Genomic DNA, 18,307 nt, shown 5'->3' with positions numbered 1-18,307 from the left:
GTTGGAGTGCTGCCTGTACACCAAAAGGTTGCAGGTGGAGCCCCGGTTGGGGAGACCCCCCCCCCCCCCCCCCCACTGCAGCCTCCGCGGCTCTGGGAAGCTGCAGGAGCGGTTATTTTTTTTAAAAAAAAAAACTCTTACTGATTTCAGAGAGGAAGGGGGTGGGAGAAACATCAACGATGAGAATCATTGATCAGCTGCCTCCTGCACGCCCCACACTGGGGATCGAACTGTGACCTCCTGGTTCATAGGCTGACGATCAACCACCGAGCCATGCTGACTGGGCGGACTGCGAAGTTCTTTAAGGCGTCAAGTTTTAACATGTGAACACTGGAACGTGATGTGGCAGCTCCACATTTAGAAGCAAAGAGAAACGAGAATCCCATGGAAACCAGTTTCAAGGACAGCGTTTCCCAAAGTGTGGTAGGCGTACCCCCAGGTGTACGGGAAGAGTTTGGTGGGGGTACGCGTTGCACCAAAATTGGTGGGGATGTGCACTGCACCGTGCTTAGCTGCGCCTAATACATCCATTTATTTTTTTATTTTTATTTTTTGACGAGGGGTACTCAGCGTTAGGAAAATTATAGAAGGGGAACCCATAAGTCAAGTTTGGGAAACACTGCTTGAAGCGACCACTCCACCCTAAAGGCTGTCTAATCGGGTGCTGTGAGGGCAATTGCTTCTCTGGCTGATAAAAGGGCAAAGGAAACAGGAGATTCGGGATCAGGGAGCCTGAGAGCTTGCTGAATGGCTGATTTGGGAGGGGGTCCCGGTGCTAAGGGTCCATAAACACCGAGGACGCAGAGAACCTGAGAACTCCGCGGTGTGCACGCTGATCGCCGTGCTTGCATCGGAGACCGAGCGCCTCGCCTGGTGTGTACGCCTTCCTCTAACTACCTGCAGCCAGACTCGGCTCCCGGAGCCCCAGGTTAGAAACGGCCGCCATCATCCTCTCTCACTAGCACACAAAGCTCAGCTCAGAGAACGCGGAACCGCTTCTGCTTCCCCGTCTGCAGCAGTATGTCCCCGTCTCCCCTGCCAACATGTCCAGGGCGGCTCGGGTTCGAGACCACGGCTCACGCGCTGCCTTCTCAGCCTGTGACTCCGCCCTTGGGCCCACACTCCCCCTCTTCCTCTAAAAGGTCCAAAGTGCCACGAGGCACACCAGGCTTCCATTTCTAAGTGCTGCCGTCGGACACACAGTCGCAGCGTGAGGCCACCCGCGCACACGTGTACAGCAGCCTCCGCAGAACCGCGTGCTGCCGTGGCGTCGCCAGCGCACCTGCCTGGCAGGCACAGGGCTCCCCGGGCCTGGTGCCTGGAAGGGGCAGTGCGCCCGCCCCCCGCACACTCGGGGGGGCGGGGGGGGTTTCCACAGACACCGCCAGCCTCCCGTCGTCTCTGTGGACCAGACCTCTGGTCAGGGTGAGACCAACACCACACACAGCATCGCAGCCACGCTCACGTCAACGGAGCGATGATCGGCCTCGGAAATGTCAGTGACGTAAGCTAACGGGAAGGCAGTTGCTCACAGGGGAGCCAGGAGTTTGTGTCTCCACCAGAAGCCCACAGCCAGCTGCTGCCGAAGGGAAGGTCCTCGTTTCTGAGAACGGTTATCGGACTCCCAGCCCTTCACCTGCTCACACCCCAAAGCTGAAGGGCGACAATAACGCCAAAGGAAAGCCTAGATATTATGAAATTAGTTTTTATTTTTACCTCAAAATAAATGCTTAACATTCTTCAAAACTAAGAAAGAACACTTCAGTGTGAGGTTAGGCTCTCCCTCCTGGGGCACCAGGACGTCACAACTCACGTGGCCTGGCCGCTCCCAGGCTGTTCTAGACAAACCCCTGCCCGCCCGTCTCCCGTCAGCTGTGGCTGCAGGGCACCCCACCCCCACCCCCTGAACAGTGGACCTGAAAAGCTTGGAAAAATCGCTGAACACGTTCGAGTCTCCGAGGGTTCCGTCCGGCACGCCCTGGCACCCGGCCGGTCCCTGCCAGCGGCCGCCTCGGCCGCGCCGGCTCACCACAGGGACGTCTTGAAGTTGAACTTCAGCTTCAGCAGGTACTTGAGGTTCACCTGAGCCGTGTCGTAGACAATGTACCTGGGGGGCGTGTCAAGGAGGCAATGGTTCCCGAGCGGAGCGCGCGCCGAGCGGCAGAGGCAGGGCGGGCCCGGCTCACCGGCTGCTCCGGGGCCAGGCTCACCGGTGCAGGGAGACCCGGGAGGGAAGGACCCCGGAGGCCGCCCCCGGGCTGCCGTGAAGGATACTCGTTGTACAGCAGGGAGGTGTCATCCACCCCAGACGACACCCCCGTCCCGAGCGGGACCTCCACCCCATCCAGGGTGATGCTAGCGGAGGGGTCCGGCGTCGTCTTGCCCAAACCTGCGGAACGGAAGGCACGAGTGAGACCACCGAGCCGACGCCGAGAAGGTGCCAGGGCGGGGAGGCCCCAGGTCAGCTCTGTGTTCCCTTTACGGACAAACTCATCCTCCACCCTCTCCAGACAGGACCCTGCGGGCCACGACTGCGCTCCGGCACCAGCCTCAGCTCAGGGGGGTCTGACGAGAAGGTGCACGGGGCACCGCCAGCCGCACTCTGAGCGCATTCCAAAGCCGTCCCTTCCCTTCCCCGGGCAGCGGGAGCGGAGCCGGTTAAAGCACAGCGCCCAGGCACCTCGCAGCTGGCGCTGGCCCCCCGCGAGCCTCCAGCTGTTCACGACGGAGCCCCAGGCCCCGGCTCGGGAGAAAGCTCCGCCTGTGCCGCAGCTCTGACACTCACCTTTGACGCTGTGCTTGCCCTTGGGCAGCTTGCTGACGTGCAGAGCGTGCTTCAGCTCGTACCTGTGAGAGAGGACGCTCAGAGGGCTCCGGGGACACGGCTGCTCGCAGACGAGGTCAGGGAGGGAGGGAGATGAACCCCGAGAACCTCGCCCATCACCCTGCGGGGGCCTCCCCCCCCCCCGGCTTCCGACAGGGACGCTCTCTGCGCGGCTCCTGCCGGTGACCCCTGCTGAGCCCCGGTCTGTGCGGGCTGTGGCAGCCACGCGGGCTTGGGCCAGCCCCGTCCGGACCCACAGGTGTTCTCCGCCGGCGTTAGAACTGGACTGAGCTGCCTCTGACCAGCAGTGGGGGAGGCGGAAAAGCAGGGAGCAATGGGTGTAGCGCAACCCCTTTGCTCCCAGCTCCCGCCTTGGGCCAGTGAGGCACCCCCCCCCACCCCCCGCGTTCTCCCTCTCCCCCATTCCCAGGTTCCTGCTCACCCGCCCTGCCCTCCTGTAATTGTGGAGGGAAAGTCCAGGTCACCCCAGCCCAGGGGACTCTTCCCGGAACCCACCCGCCCTCCCCACCACGCCACCCGCCCAAGCCAGGCACACTCACATGTTCCCGAGGGCCACCTCTCCCAGGAGGATCAGGCCCACCGGGTCTCCTTGGGACGTGTGGCAGTAGTTGGCGCTCTTGGAGACCATGTCGGCGAAGTAGATCCCTTTGCCGAACATGTAGCCCGTCTGCAAGGGGAAGGACACTGAGAGCCTCTGCCGGGCGCAGCCAGCGGCCATGCCCAGCCGATGCTGCGGCACACGTCCTCTCGCCCACGCCCCCGGCAGCCTGCTGTGACCGGGTCTGCAGGGTCTGGGCAGCTTCACCTCTGGACCCACGTCCTTTTCCTCTGAGTGGAGGGAAGACCCGCTAGGGCAGGGGTGTCGAACTCAATCAGAGAAGGGGCCAAAATCTAAAATCCAGCCTAAATCGCGGGCCGAATGGTTTACTGAACAGTCATAAACTGACAATGTTAACCAGAAATGTGAATTTAAAATGAGTGGAACAATCTTTTCCTTAACAGTACTGTTAACCAACTCACATGCTATCAAGCAAAACAGTAATATTGGTATCAAGCAAAACAGTAATATTGGAATGTACCTAAAATGCTCATTGTTTTGTTTTCTGGCTAGATGTCTGACACTGTTTTCCCCGGATCAATGAGTCAATGTTCGGTTTTATTTCTTGGGCTGTAGCAACCCGCAAAAGAGCATGGAGGTTGTCATCGGTAATGCGTGATCTGTGCTTGTTTTTGTTCAGATTCATTATTGAAAACATCTGTTCACAAAGATAGGTGCTCCCGAACATGGATAGAATACGGGCAGCATGAAGTCGGAGCTCTGGCATTGAGTCAGGGGGCAGTAGAGGGTAGAAGTCCTCAATTTCAACATCCTGAAACCTTGATTTCAGGCCACTGTCAGACTGAAGCTCGATTATCTCCATCTGAAGGTGATGGGGCACATTGTTGACATCAACTGTAAAAGGATTGGCAAAGATGTCAAAGCCTGAGTGCTGTGTTCTAAAGTCAGAGAAGCGCCGCTCAAATTCACTTAGTAAACGGCTAACTTTGGTAGCCAGCCGACTGCAAGGAAAAGTACCAGAAATAATGGTTGAGATACTCAAACAAACGGGAAAGTGGGCAAGATTGTCCTGTTCCAGTTGGGACTTCCATAGTTGAAGTTTACGCTGGAATGCTGTGATCATGTCAGACATCTTTGTGATGACTTGTTTGCGTCCCTGCAGCTTCAGATTCAGTTGGGCGAGATGCTCGCATATGTCACACATCATAGCAAAATCACATAGCCAGGCGGGATCCGACAGTTCAGGCAAGGGCTTTCCTTTACTTTCCATGAAAAGAGCAATTTGTTCTCTGAGCTCAAAAAATCTTTTGAGGACTGCGCTCTTGCTCAGCCATCTTACTTCTGTGTGGTATGGCACGTCTCCATGCTCTGCACCCACCTCCTGTAAAAACTGCTGGAACTGGCGATGATTCAGGCCACGTGCCCGTATAAAGTTAATAGTTTTAATGACTGTGGTCATTATGTCATTCATGTCCAGAACTTTTCCACACATAGCCTCTTGGTGGATAATGCAATGATAAGTAATCAAGGGTGTGTGGCAGTGACTTTTTTGCATTCTTTCCTTCATTAGTCCAACCAAGCCTTTCTTTTCTCCGCACATTGAAGGTGCGCCATCGGTAGTTAGCCGCACCAACTTTTCCCAGGGTAATTAAAAATTATTTATAGATTTCTCCACAGCCTCAAATATATTTCTACCAGTCGTCGTCCCATGCATGGCAGCTACATCCAAAAGTTCCTCAGTGACAGAGAGGTCGGTCTTCGTAGCACGTATAAAGATGGACAGCTGCGCTGTATCAGTGTTGTCTGTGCTTTCATCGATAGCAAGTGAAAAAGTGAGATAACTGCATGCCTGTTCGGCCAGCTGTGATGATAGATTTCCTGAGAGTTCTTGAACTCTATCTGCAATGGTGTTTCTTGACAAACTGACATTTTGAAAACTCTGTATCTGGTCTGGGCATACTTGCTCACACACTTTTAGCATGCATTGCTTCAAAAAGGCACCCTCTGAAAAACACCTTGAAGTACGGGCAATTTCTTCAGCCACTATAAAGCTTGCTTTCACTGCAGCATCATTTTTCGCTGTAGCCTTTGTAAACATTTGCTGCTGTGATTGTAGTTTGCCTTTTAGTTCTTTAACAATTTTATGCTTTTCTTCCAAAGTATATTTGCCATACTTAACATTATGTTTGGTGTCAAAATGACAACGTATATTGTACTCTTTCATCACCGACACTGTCTCATAACACAATATACACACTGGTTTGCCCTCTCTAAGCACAAACATGTATTCATTTTCCCATTTGTCATTAAATTGTCTGCCTTCACCGTCAACTTTTCTTTTCCTGGACATTTTGGGATCAATATTGGCAGTAAAAGATGTAGTTTATTGGAAATCTGTGTTAGAAGGAAAAAGTTGAAAACTGCACAGGGATAGCTTGATTTGGCAGATGGAGTGGAGAAAAAAAAAAGTCAGTCAATAAATGCCTGGCTGGGTACAGATAGCAGATTCTGTTGCGATTTTTATGCCTGCACTTTATGCCAGGAACTGGCAGCTTCTGCTGTGTATTTTTTATGCCTGAACACTCACTCTCTCCTCTGCTCTGCCACCCGCACAACCACATCGGATGCTGGACTATAGGTCACGCCTCCTGAATCTCGCGTGACTTGTTATCTATGCGCATGCGTAATAGATAGCAAGTACGGCGGCCCGGCGAGGCCACAAGCCTCCTATGTCACCGCGCGTCATTGTGATGGAACGCAGCGGAGTGCAGTGATGACAGCGAGGTGCGGGCCACATTGCAAGGCCTGGCGGGCTGGATTTGGCCCGCGGGCCTTGTGTTTGACATGTGTGCGCTAGGGGATGCTGTGAGCATTGCACAAGCCAATCAACGCTCCCCTAGAGCCTTACATGAGCCAATCAATGCTCCCCTAGGGCCTTACACGAGCCAATCAATGCTCCCCTAGAGCCTGGCACATGCGAACTCCCAGTAAGTGCTGGCTATTCCTTTTTTTAAAAAAAAAATATATTTTATTGATTTTGTACAGAGAGGAAGGGAGAGAGATAGAGAGCCAGAAACATCGATGAGAGAGTCATCGGTCAGTTGCCTCTTGCACACCCCCTACTGGGGATATGCCCGCAACCAAGGCACATGCCCTTGACCGGAATCGAACCCGGGTCCCTTCAGTCCCCAAGCCGACGCTCTATCCATTGAGCTAAACCGGTCTCGGCTATTCCTTTATTCCCTTTGCAAGTGACACAGGAGGTTCAAAAAGGTCAGGTCACGTGCCCGGCACAGCACAACCTCCCCGCCCCCCTTTACAGCCCTGAAACGAGAGGCTGGGAAGACCACCGCTAAGACCCTCTGCCACCAGGGGGGTGAGAGCGCCCGCCACCCTGGTCTGGCAGGCTTTCCTCACGTATCCCCAAGGCAGACGGAGCACCACGGAGGTCGCCCCGCTGGCAGGGCACAGCAGGTGGGAGCTCAGCGTGGCTCACGGCCAGTCTGTTCTCTGCATGTCACCACCCCAGCCGCCCTCACAGCCGGGCCCGGGCACTCCCAGCGGCAGCTCGGTCAGGAGGCGGCGGCCAAGGTCCTACTCAGGGCGGTGCGAGGGGCCTAGCCCCCCGCCAGCCACAGCCGAGCCAAAGCCTCCACCTTCCCACCGGCCCGTCCGCTGGGCACGCGCACGTGCACCCAAGCACCGGCTGAAGCTCTGCGGAGCCCGCTGCGCGGGCAGCACCGCCCACCCCGCTCAGGCCGGCACGTACCACGGGCGCCTCCGGGGGCGCGATCCGGAGCCCCTGGGACAGGATGCCGGCGAAGTTGGTGGTTCTGGACCCGTGCCACAGCAGCCTCCGGTTGTGCAGCTGCTTGAATGGCTTGTAGCGCTGGTTTTCCCCTTCACGCTCGATCTTAAAGATCTGGTTGGAGTCGTCAGTAAAGGAGAGAGGTGAGAGAAACCATGTTACCCCGGTTAACCTGAGGCCTGACCAGATCCCAGAGAACTGAGCTGGGAGCCTAGGATCCTGAAGTAAGTAAGGTGTCCAATCAGGCCGGAGGGAGTGACCGACCAGCCAGCGTCCCATCCAGCAGAGACAGCTGACAGCGAGTCACAGGTGTAGGAGGCAGTCATTAAAGTAAAATCCTCACCTGAGGACATTTCCCCATTGATGCTTAGACAGAGTGGGAGGGAGGAGGGGAAGAGGGGAGGAAGGGAGAAAGGGGAGGAGGGGAGGAAGGGAGAAAGGGGAGGAGGGGAGAAAGGGAGAAAGGGAGGAAGGGGAGGAAGAAAAGAGCGCGCCACATTGATTGGTTGCCTTCCTCAGGTGCCCCCACTGGGGCTGGGGATTGAAACTGCAAGTCTGTGGGCTGACGCTCTAACCACAGCCAAATCGGCCAGGGCAAGGATCACTTTAGATCTGATACATTCTCCGATTCTAAAACCAGGTTTTAGGCTAGGAAACGTCCTTTAAAACAGAATAAACCCAACCCAAACCAGAGACTGCTGGTTTCCAGCTCAATGAATGAAATGTCCCCTGGTTTTTTTCTACCCAGGCCCAGGCTGGAAGGAGCAGGAGGAGCCGGCAGGGGGCGGACAGCCTTACCTCCAGGACTTTCAAGTCGTAGGCATTGTGTGTGGTCGCGTGAGTGTTCTTCACGTACTTCCGGATGACCTTGGCCTCCTCGGAATCCTTGTCCACCACCTAGGAGAGGGCGGCTGGGGGTCAGAGCGCACAGGTGGGAGGAACGGCACAGGCTCAGGCGCACAATCACGAGGCCCTGGCCTTCAGGAAAGCCCCATGCTGGGGGGGGCCCAGGCCCCACTTCCCTGGACACGACTCCTCTGGGCCACCGGGAAAGGAGGAACCTGGGCTCTGTCAGCAGAGCCTGCAGAACAAGGAGCCAGCGCCAGGTCCAGCCCAGTCCTTGGAGGTAGACGAGGGCCAGGAGGGCGGCCCAAAGCCAAGACTGCAATCCACAGCGGCAGGGGTGCTGGAGTGCGGGCTCTGGACTCCGCAGGCCACGCACACCACGGTTCAGGCACCGCCCCCTCCCTCCCTGTCCACGTAATCCACGGTAAACGTGCGCGCTAGGAGAAACGTGGTCCTGTTCCACGTTCAGAGAACAGGAATCCTGCTCCTTCCAGCCCCTTGGCACAACCCCTTCACCAAGCACTGGCCCAGCCTCCCACCACGGAGGCGCCACGGGGCGCTCCCTGCTCAGACTGTCCTGTGCTCCGTCCTAAGCGAGGAGCAGGGCCCGCCCAGGCTCAGCTGTGACTGCAGGGAGGACACAGGGCTGAGCAGCGGCGCCTGGGAGACGAAACCAGCTCAAGGCCAGGGCGAGCCGAGGCGAACGCTCCTCTCAGCCCAGCCTCCGTGCAGAAGTCCAAGGCCTCTGGCGTCACCTGGAGGACAGGGACCAGCCTTTCTTTGTCAGGTGCCATCAGGCACGTCTACTTCTTAGACGGACACCGTAACCCACCCGGGCTCCTGCCACAGTCTCCTAAAACAGCCCTGAGATGAGGAAGACCACCGGCCAGGCCCTCACAGCCAGTGTCCACAGCACACGGAGGCCGTGGCGGAACTGCCTGGCGACCAGGCGCTCTGCTGCGGGGACACGGCCTGCGGCTCCAGGCCGGCGCCTGGCCAGCCGCCGTGCTCGGAGCTCTCCGGGAGGCCCTGCACGTGGAGGCCTGGGGACCACGCTCGTGGGGTGCGCGCTGAGCATGCTTCAGAACAGGGGCCCTGTACCTTAATGTCCGTTTTGAGCTTCTCGTAGTTGACATCGATGGGGTCCTTGCTGCTGTCCTCAGACCCGCCCCTGAGCAGACTGTAGGCCACCTCGATGTCCAGCAGGTTGTCCAGCATCTCCACCTTGGCCTGGGGGACAGGACCCCTGAGCGAGGGCCACGTGAGGGCGACTCGCCCAGTTCTGGGACAGAAAACCCAAGGCAGATAGATACTGGCCAAACGCACAGGGAAGGGGGCCCGCTGACCGGGCAGCCTGCAGCCATCCGGGGCGCAGAGTGACCCTGTGGCAGGAGGCGGGAGCTGGGAGGCGGTGGGAGGCCCACACCGTGACAGGTGGTGCTCACACCGGCCGCCTCACGAGCGGGGAGGCTCCCACTCCCGGCTGTCCCCACCACATCCGCTCTGCCCGTGTCCGTCCCCCAACGTGGGCGGAACCCACTTCACAATGACACCCAGGGGCCTCCCCAGAGCTAGCCCTGCCCTTGGGGCCCTCGATGCGGAGGAGTCCCAGGCAGCAGACCCGGGCACTACCTGCACGCTGTCCGCGTTGCTCAGGAGCGGGGGCTTCTTCATGCCGAAGTCGTGGGGGATCAGCGTGTAGAAGCGGTTGGAGAGATCCAAGATCTGGGAGTCGCTGCTGCCCTGGGACAAGGCCTTGAGGGGAGGGAGACGGACACGGCTGAGGCAGCGCGCGGGGTGCAGGGCCTTCCTGTTGGTGACGCACCCCTCGCAGCGGCAGGACCCCCACCCCCAAACCGCGAGGCTCAGCACGCAGCCGCTGCCCGCGGTCTCGCTGGCCCGGGAGCCGGGGCGTCAGGGCCGCTGCGCAGGGTGAGCTGCGTATCTAGGTGGTGGCTCATGGGAGTTGCCATAAAATTCCTTCTGCTTTTCGGATGCTTTAAAGCTTCTCATAATGAAATAAAAGGGGAAACCCTGTGCTATAACATTCAGTCTGGCCTCCTCCGTCCAGTGAACTTCACCTTTAAGACCGGATTTCCTTTCAGGAGGCCCAGGAGGAGGCAGGCTCAGGAGGGCCAAGTCCCGTTTCTGCCCCAGTGACATCTGTGTCCGTAACGCAGAGAGGGAGGAGCTGGACCAAGGACACTGCCCGCCCGGCAGAAAGCAGAGGTGGACCCAGGACAGCAGAGGGCAGCACGCGGCATCCTGCAGGCCGAGGCCGCAGTCTGAGTCGCACAACTGGGGCTGCTGCCTTCTCTGCTGTGACTGGTGGGGACACGGTCCCAGATGGTGGGTGCCCGTGAGTGCAGAGCCTTCCTGTTGGTGCCGTACCCTCTGCAGCAGCAGGACCCCCACGCGCTTCACTGCTCCGTGCCAGGCCTCCACTCCAGCTCCAGCCAGACAGCTCCTCCCCGGCCCAGCTGCCGCTCCGTGGCTTTTCTCTTCCCCAGGCCGCCCCTGCCCCTGCCCCGCGTCCAAACCCGCCCCCGCGCCCCCGCACCCCCGCGTGGAACCCCCAGGGCACGCTGGCAGGCTCTGTAGGGGGGACTATGAAGGAAGTGAAGACAGTATTTAGCTTCCTACTCGGTAACTTCCTAGTAGCTGCATAACTAACTCGGCCTAATTCTGAAGGACACGCAAAATAAAACCTGAAGTTCTTTATGCGGCAGGAGAAGGAAGTTTACTGCCTGCCTCTTCACAGAAACACTGCGAATTCACTGCGATCCTCTCTCGGGGCAGCACTTGTCAAACTGAAAAAACCTCAGTCACCACGAACTGGGGCCAGTGCACGCACTGACCCTGATAAACGTGCCGCTGCCCCGAGACCAGGGCCGGCCGGGGAGCCGCCGGCAGCCGCGACGGCGCAGGGCCGGCCCTCGCTTACCTGCTGGACCTCACTGAGGATGGAGTACGCGGCCTGGATCTGCCTTTTGCTCAGCTTCCCCAAGGGCATCTTCTGAAGGTCAATCTGAGGAGACAGGGGTCCCCTGAGAGGCGGCTCTGGGCAGCAGGTGCAGGGCGGGGTGGGCGGCCACCGTCTCAGGCCTCTGGGGCCCTGAGGGAAGCATCCCGAGTTGCCCCTCTCCCCGGGAGATGCAGCCCCCAGCTCCGCAGACTGCAGTCCAACCCCCACTCAGGCTGAGTCTGTGAGGAGATTCTGGCTGTCAGGGGTGTCAGGGAGAAGCCAGCCAGCTCTCCAGCCCCATGCTGGACGTGAAATAGCCACACACTTCTGAAGACACAGCGCATTCCCCTCATTCCTGAGCGAGGACAGGAGAGCAGAGGCCGTCCCAGAGGGAAATCACCACCAAGTGACAGAAAGAGCCGCTCCTGGGCACACGTTCACAGCAAGCCGCCCGCATCTTCACATCAGCCACCCACGGCCAAACGTTCGCGCTGACAGCACTGCTGCTGTGCCCCCCCCCCCCCCCCCCAATCACCACCAGGAGAGGGAGACGCTGACACGGAGAACAGCAGATCCGCAGCCAGGAGGCCTGGTCAGCAGCTACTCGCTGTGCACCCCCCCTCAGCTTTGGGCTCCTGTCTGTAATCGGGGGCCACGTCCACTGTGAGTGACCGCCCGGCCTGCTCCCCACCCTCACACATCCGTGCGCGGGGACCCCACGCTGTACCCTGAGACACAGTCTCTGGGGCTATTCCCAACGGATCCTCTGTTCCGGGGCCCAGACCCCCTTACCCATCTCTGCCTCCCTGGCACCTGTAGTGCCCGGGACACAGATGGAGCCAAACAAGCACCTGAGACATGGCACCACTTGGGGAATAAGCGAAATAGCCACAGACGGGCCCAGTTCACCAGGCACGGCGGGGCCAGCGTCTAACAGCGCCCACGGCCATGGCAGCCAGGTGCTGCCGCACCCAGTGCTGCCGATCGGAGGGCGGGCGGGCTTCCGGGAGGTAAATAGTTAAAGCCAACTCTGGGAAGGTGAACCACGGAGCTGTGTGTGATAAGAGGGCTGGTCTGTGGTAGGGATTACAAAGTGGTCCTGAGAGCAGCGCTAGAGGAGGAGCTCCGGGGGACGTCCTGGCCCAGGGCAGGGACCCGAGCTGGGAGCAATGCTCCCATGTGGTGTGTGGTAACGCTCACTTTAACAAGACTGGCCTCTCCTCTGCACCTCCACACACACTCAGGCCAGGAAGCAGAGGCTGAGGCGGCACAAGCCGCCCCCACGCCCGGCAAACAGCCGCGAGGCACAGCCCTGCGGCCGGCGGGGCAGCGGCTCGGCTCCGGGAGGCCCTGCGATGGGCGGTGCCGGCCCAGAGCTGCCGCAGCGCAGGGAGGCGTCCCGGTGCCCCGGCTCCGGGCGGAGCACCCTCCATCCCCTGGCACCCTCTGCTCTGGGCTCAGACGCTCCTCCTCCAGGGAGCACCAGGTGCCCCTCCTGGGCACAAAGCCCCAGGGCTCCCATGTTTACTGTCACCTGGTTACCCGGCCCCGCGGGAAACCTGCCAGGAAGGAGCGGGCACCACCTCCTTCCGGGCTGCCTCTGCCTGTTCCCGGGCAGGGCCCAGCCCTTCAGGTGAGAATGTCTGTCAATCACAGGAAAACCAGAGTACAGGAAGCTGGGGCGACATGTGGGACAGTCCATCCGGGGCAGGAGAGAGGGGCTCAGACCCCCGCCCCGCCCCGCCCCCTCACTCAGCCCGGGGCCCAGCCTCTTCCTAGAACAGCTGGAATGAATGTCATCTGTGAAGCAAGCGGCGGGAGTGGGCTGCGCCCTGGGCCGCCTGCTGGTTAGGCCGCAGAGAAGATGCTACAGACGCTGCCGTGGCAACAAGGGGGCACAAAGGAACCCAGGGGACACTCTCCAGCACACCTCTGCCAGCACCCCCGGCCTCAGCACACCTCGGCTACCTCTGGCTCCAGAACAGGCAAAGACGCAAACCCAGGAGGAGCTGCTGAGCGCCCACTGCCCCAGCACAGGCTCAGACCGAACCACCGGTGCCCGCACCTCATACTCCACCATGGCCTTCTTCATGCTCTCCACGTCGAAGATCATCTTAATGAGGTTCTGCACCGGCTTGGGCAGCTTGGACTTGGTTCCGGGGTTTACTGTCAGTTTCTTCACCGCCTCCTCATCCTTTGGGGGAAAAGGCACGGAACGGAGGAAAACAAAGTCAGTAAACAACCCAGTGGCAGTGGTGCTCGGGCTGCAGGTAGAGCACCCAGGATGGAGTGCCACCAGCAAAAGTGAGAGTTTGCAGAGGATCAGACACTTCCCGGCACCCCCAAGTCCTCTGTACCGTCCCACCTGCTCACGGCAGCTGCACCGCCACCGATCACCCCCCTCATCCCTCCCCCCCTTTCCTGCTCCTTGTCTCTTGCCCTCCGGCTGCTGGTGTCCTGCATGGAGTTTGTTCAGTGCCCACTCATGCCCAACCCAGAAGTGCTTGGCAGAGAGGAGGGCAAACCTGGACAGATCCTCCCTTTCTCTTGCACCGCCTCCTCCCCAGGCCAGCCCCATGAAGGATGCAGCCTATAAGCCCTCCCCACGGTCCCAAAGCCTCAAGCCAGGCAGCCCAACAGTGTTCAAAGCACCCAACTTAGCCAACCCACTCCCAACCCTCACCCTCCTGATAAACTGAAAGCAGGAGGCTTGCCCCCACTGCCCGGCAGCCCAGGCCACGCCAAGAGATGCTGCACCGGAGGCCTCAGCATCTCTCTCTGAGCCCATGGGGCAGGCCATGCTGCCCACCAATGTCCGCAGAAGCCTGTGCTTCGAGGGGAGGGAGCTGGCAGTGGCGCTGCTCCTGGGACCGCGGGGCTGCCCGGTGCCGAGACCTGTGCCGTGCTCATAGCCAGTGTTGTGAAATTTTTTGGGACGTACATACTCTTAACATGGAAACACGCAGCTTCTGGCTCTAACCTCACCGAGGAGCAAACTCTTAACAGGTCAAAAAGCCTTATTTAAATGCACATTCTCTGGCCCTAGCTGGTTTGCAGGCCAATCCCAGCAGAGGTTGTGCAGGAGGCAGCCAATCAGTGATTTTCTGTCATCATTGATGTTTCTCTCTCTCCCCTCTCCCTTCCTTGCTGAAATCAATAAAAAAATTTTAAAAATAAATAAATACATACATACATACTTACACACACATACACACACACACTCTGCAACTCAGGAACTCCACCCCTGTGGTAATAATCAGAGGTAGTTGTATTTATGTTTATCAGCAGTTATAACAAACACCTGCGACTAATCTAAACCCCTATCGGGGGAGGCACATTATATTGTTTGGTAAATTGTGAATTATGGCCGCCCACAGGATGGACTTTTCTAGAGCCTTAAGAATTGACTCTCTAGATTAGTTCAATATAGTAGCCACTGGTTTCAAAATTCGGCCAGTCTAAACTGAGATGTACAGTAAGCATTAAAAATACACCAGATTTCAAAGAAAAGAAGTGAAAACCTCTCCACCTCACACTCACAGTGCGGACCACATTCATGAGGGCACTGGATTTTACTGAATGCGTTTTCCTGGTCTGTTATGACGATCATGTGGCTTTTAACCTTTATTCCATTCATGTTATATTACACTGATTTTCGTATGGTGAACCAACCTCGAACAAATGCCTCCTGTGCTGCTAGATGCTAGTGTTTTGTGGAGGGTTTTGCATCTAAACTCAGTGAACTGGTCTCAGTTTTCCTATGATGTCTTATCTGGCTTTGGTCTCGGCTACACTGGCTCCTGTAATGAGCTGGGAGTGTTCCCTCCCATTCTGGTTTTTGGAAGAGTTTGGAAGGACTTGTGCTAATTCTTTAAACATGAGTTAGCCTCACCAGTGATGCCATCTGATCCTGGAATGTCGCTAAAAGCGTGGGTAACCCTCCCTTTACGACACTGGGTGGTGTTACCTGGCCGTAGTCGATCTCCAGGGGGTAGAACTTCTTGGGGTACTTTGTGAAGTTCTCCGAGTGCCAGGCATTCCCCGTTTTCTCTTCGTACAACTTCATGAAGTGCTCCACGGCGTCCTCCTTGGATGGCATCTTCTCCAGTTTGTTACTGCCAATGACCGTGCCCACGCGGCCCCAGGACCGGAAGATCCAATACCTGTGAGGCGGCAGGGAGGGAGGAGGAGCAGTTACCCATCTGTGGGTCCGCGGTCCCATTTCCGGAGGAGGGGAGGGTCCCTCCCGGACAGGCCACTGGGTGAGAAAGCACTGCACAGGCCTAAATGACGAGGGACCGCGGAACGAAGGGAACAGACATTACAATGAAGAACATTTATTTTACTTTTATAGAAACTGTAAAGTAATTATACAATGGCCTTTCAAAGTGCCTATAAAAAGTGCCCAAAGAAACACAGGAAGTACCTTTTAGAAGTCATGTGTTTCAAGAGATGAGCCATTAACAACAAACCCTCAAGACAGCCCGGACTGTTGGTTCCGCTCAGAAGCTGAGGTGCGATGAAATGGCAGGTGTGGGGCAGTGGCACACAGGTTGGCACCTTCAGACACAGGCTACCATCATTTCCATCTAAATTCAGGGCTCACATCCTCAGTACTCTCTAGCTTCTAAGCTGCCTAGCTTTGGCTAAGTTAATTTTTCTTAGTGGAAGAAGTGGATAAGTTAAATCTTACATCAGTGTAGGTATAAATATAAAACTTCTATTTTAAGGTAAAGCCAGAGTTCAAATGCTTGGGCAGTGTGGCTCAGTGGTTGAACCAGGAGGTCACGGTTCGATTCCTGGTTAGGGCACATGCCTGGATTGCAGGCTCCATCCCCAGTGTGGGTCATGCAGGAGGCAGCTGATTAATGATTCTCTCTCATCATTGATGTTTCTCTCTCCCTCTCCCTTCGTCTCTGAAATCAATAAAAATACATTTTTTTAAAGAAAAAATTTGGAGCTTCCTGCTGTTTTCCTGGACTGTTGCCCCAAAGCATATAAATCTATTCTATTAAGTTCTTTGGCCTGGAAATGTTTGGAAGATGCCACGCTGACCTATCCTGAAACATTTTTTGACCCTAATAACCCACACAACCCTTTCACTCGAAAACCCAACAAACCCAGGCCCCGGAAAACGCACACATCCCAGCCACCATCAGGACTTCTCGCTGGCGGTGGGGAACGTTATTCTCATTGCCTGTCACTTAACAGACCGTGTCTGTGTTTCCACAAAAACCCAATCCTTCTCCTGCAGTACACTATACATCTAGCTTTCCGAAGCTGTAATTTTCCAAGAAACCGTTTTTGAGTTCCAAATCTCTGACCACAGTAGGCAATGAACTAAATGACCGTTGCGGTATATTTCTTTAGACATGTTTAGTAGCCAACCAAATACTCTGTACTCTTTATGGTCACCTCTGACGCCCCTTTTTAAATGAAACATTTGTGGAGGACGAAGAGGCAGGAAGACGTGTCCCGCAGACGGAGGCCGCAGGTTCACCAGTGCCGGGGCTGCCCACCATGGGGTCTGCCTGTCCACGAGGAAACCTCTGGACCTCCTGGAGTCACATGGTAAGTGGTTTCCATGTGCTGAGTTTAACACGTGAAAGCAGTTTGTAAAAGTATTTTCACCATAAGAACGAGTTCCTCCACGTCGCTGTAACAGGGACACTAGCTAGTGTTTGGACGGAGAAAGCAGCGCAGCCCCTCAGCGCCCAGCACTGGCCCTCACCTCGTTCCATCAGGTTTAAAAAATAACAACAAAAAAAGGCAAACCCAAGCCTCTTCAGTAACTAGAGTCTGAAGAATATTTGAAAGTTCAGTACTTGCCGAACATGACTTGCTCCAGAAGTGGAGAAACGTGATTGAGGGTGTGAGAAACTCTAGAATCTCCACGGGAATGTAAGGAGAGCTGGGGGTTACATGACGCCCTAAGGAGACGGCCCGCTGGACCCAGGAGAGCCGGCTGTTGGGAGGTGGCATCCTTCCTCCCCCCGAAGCCTCATTCCGCCCGGGCTCCCTGTGAGGGGCGGACGGCACAGCCGGGCGGCCCCCCTCCAGGAGCACAGCTCCCGCACGCCCCGCCCCCAGCACACCTGCTTCCTTTGTCATCTTCCAGGAGCTGCAGCTTGTAGTAGGAGTTGGTTCCTTTAACGATGTCCACCAGGCCCAGCGTGGCGCTGAAGACCTTCCCGCCTTTCTCCAGGACGTGCGCGGAGCGCTCCAGGCCTGTCACGGAGGCAGGGCTCCATGGCTCCTCCTCCGGGAGGGGCCAGGTGCCCAGGGGGAGGGGTCTGTGGGCAGAGTCCACACCTGCTGGACACCCTCACCCCACCTCTGGGGCTTCCCCACTGTGTGCTCTCAGGACAGACGTGGTGGGAGCCCCGAGGACGAAGGCACCCGTTCTGCTCCCATCATCCCTGCCTGCTCACCAGAATCAGGATCAACAGCAGCTCCTCCTTTAAGAGTTAATTTCACTGTCTTTTCAGATTTGTTGTTTCCTGGGAAGGGAGAGAGGAATGTGAACATTAAGTGAAAACTAAATTAAAGGGGAAGCGAGACAAGTGGGCCATTTCCACGTATATCCGATGCCCAGAGACCCGTTTCAGGGGCACAGCAGGCAGGGGACGGACAGTGCCCAGAACCCCTGAGCCGCCGGCATCACGGTTCTGCCCCCGATGGCAGGCAGGCCTCACCTTCCTCTCTGACGGGGGCCTTGCTCTTTTTGGAGCCGGCAGCCACTGACTTCCCTTTTGGGGCTGCGACTTGGACCGGCTCGGGCTCCTCCTTCACCGCGGCCCCCCAGGGCGACAGGAGGTGGGCGGAGACCAGCTCCTGGAAGCTCTTGGCCGAGGCAGCAACGTCCTGGAGGAAATCCTCGGACACCACTCGAATGTTGCCCTCTTTTACTTCCTCCATCTTCTTACTCATTTTCTCCACCTCCTCTGTCCAAACCAGGCAGGAAAGAGAAGGAAAAACAACTTTAAAACAAACGTCAAGTCTCAGGCTACTGGTCACACTTCCAAGCGCCATCACCCACAGCTTCCCTTCCATCCAGCCTCGTGCTCCTGGGCTATTTCCCAGCGGCCTATGCCAGCGCCATCCCCTCTCTCCGGCACCCCGAGCCAGCCGCCTTCTCTCCGCTATTCCCCAGGATGAGAAGTTAACCGATGCCCACAGAACGAGGCTGGGAGCCAGTGTGTTTGGAAAACGCTGCACGCTGCTTCTCCGGTCTCAGAGATATGACAATGGTCGTCGGTATAATAATGCTGCAAGGAAAGCCAT

The 18,307-nt window shown here is 57.1% G+C and overlaps 1 protein-coding gene across 1 annotated transcript in view; it reads right to left on the bottom strand.

Annotated features, from left to right (window-relative positions):
- Positions 1–1,691: 1,691 nt before the first annotated feature.
- Positions 1,692–18,307, bottom strand: part of PARP1 (poly(ADP-ribose) polymerase 1) — a 40,088-nt gene continuing 23,472 nt past the window's right edge. Inside the window, exons 10-23 of the mRNA XM_036453575.2 lie at positions 17,719–17,967; positions 17,455–17,523; positions 17,119–17,251; positions 14,991–15,186; positions 13,089–13,217; positions 11,003–11,086; positions 9,691–9,813; positions 9,160–9,288; positions 8,011–8,109; positions 7,174–7,326; positions 3,385–3,512; positions 2,786–2,847; positions 2,275–2,389; positions 1,692–2,107 (exon numbers count right to left, since the gene is read on the bottom strand). Of these exons, the coding sequence (XP_036309468.1) occupies positions 2,026–2,107; positions 2,275–2,389; positions 2,786–2,847; positions 3,385–3,512; positions 7,174–7,326; positions 8,011–8,109; positions 9,160–9,288; positions 9,691–9,813; positions 11,003–11,086; positions 13,089–13,217; positions 14,991–15,186; positions 17,119–17,251; positions 17,455–17,523; positions 17,719–17,967 (1,751 nt within the window). The 3' untranslated portion in view covers positions 1,692–2,025. The remainder of the gene's footprint in view (positions 2,108–2,274; positions 2,390–2,785; positions 2,848–3,384; positions 3,513–7,173; positions 7,327–8,010; positions 8,110–9,159; positions 9,289–9,690; positions 9,814–11,002; positions 11,087–13,088; positions 13,218–14,990; positions 15,187–17,118; positions 17,252–17,454; positions 17,524–17,718; positions 17,968–18,307) is intronic.

This window comes from Pipistrellus kuhlii, unplaced genomic scaffold, assembly GCF_014108245.1.
Source record: "Pipistrellus kuhlii isolate mPipKuh1 unplaced genomic scaffold, mPipKuh1.p scaffold_m20_p_25, whole genome shotgun sequence".
Classification (NCBI taxonomy): domain Eukaryota; kingdom Metazoa; phylum Chordata; class Mammalia; order Chiroptera; family Vespertilionidae; genus Pipistrellus; species Pipistrellus kuhlii.
Note: the sequence above shows the minus strand (reverse complement) of the source record. Positions and strands in the feature narration are given on the sequence as shown.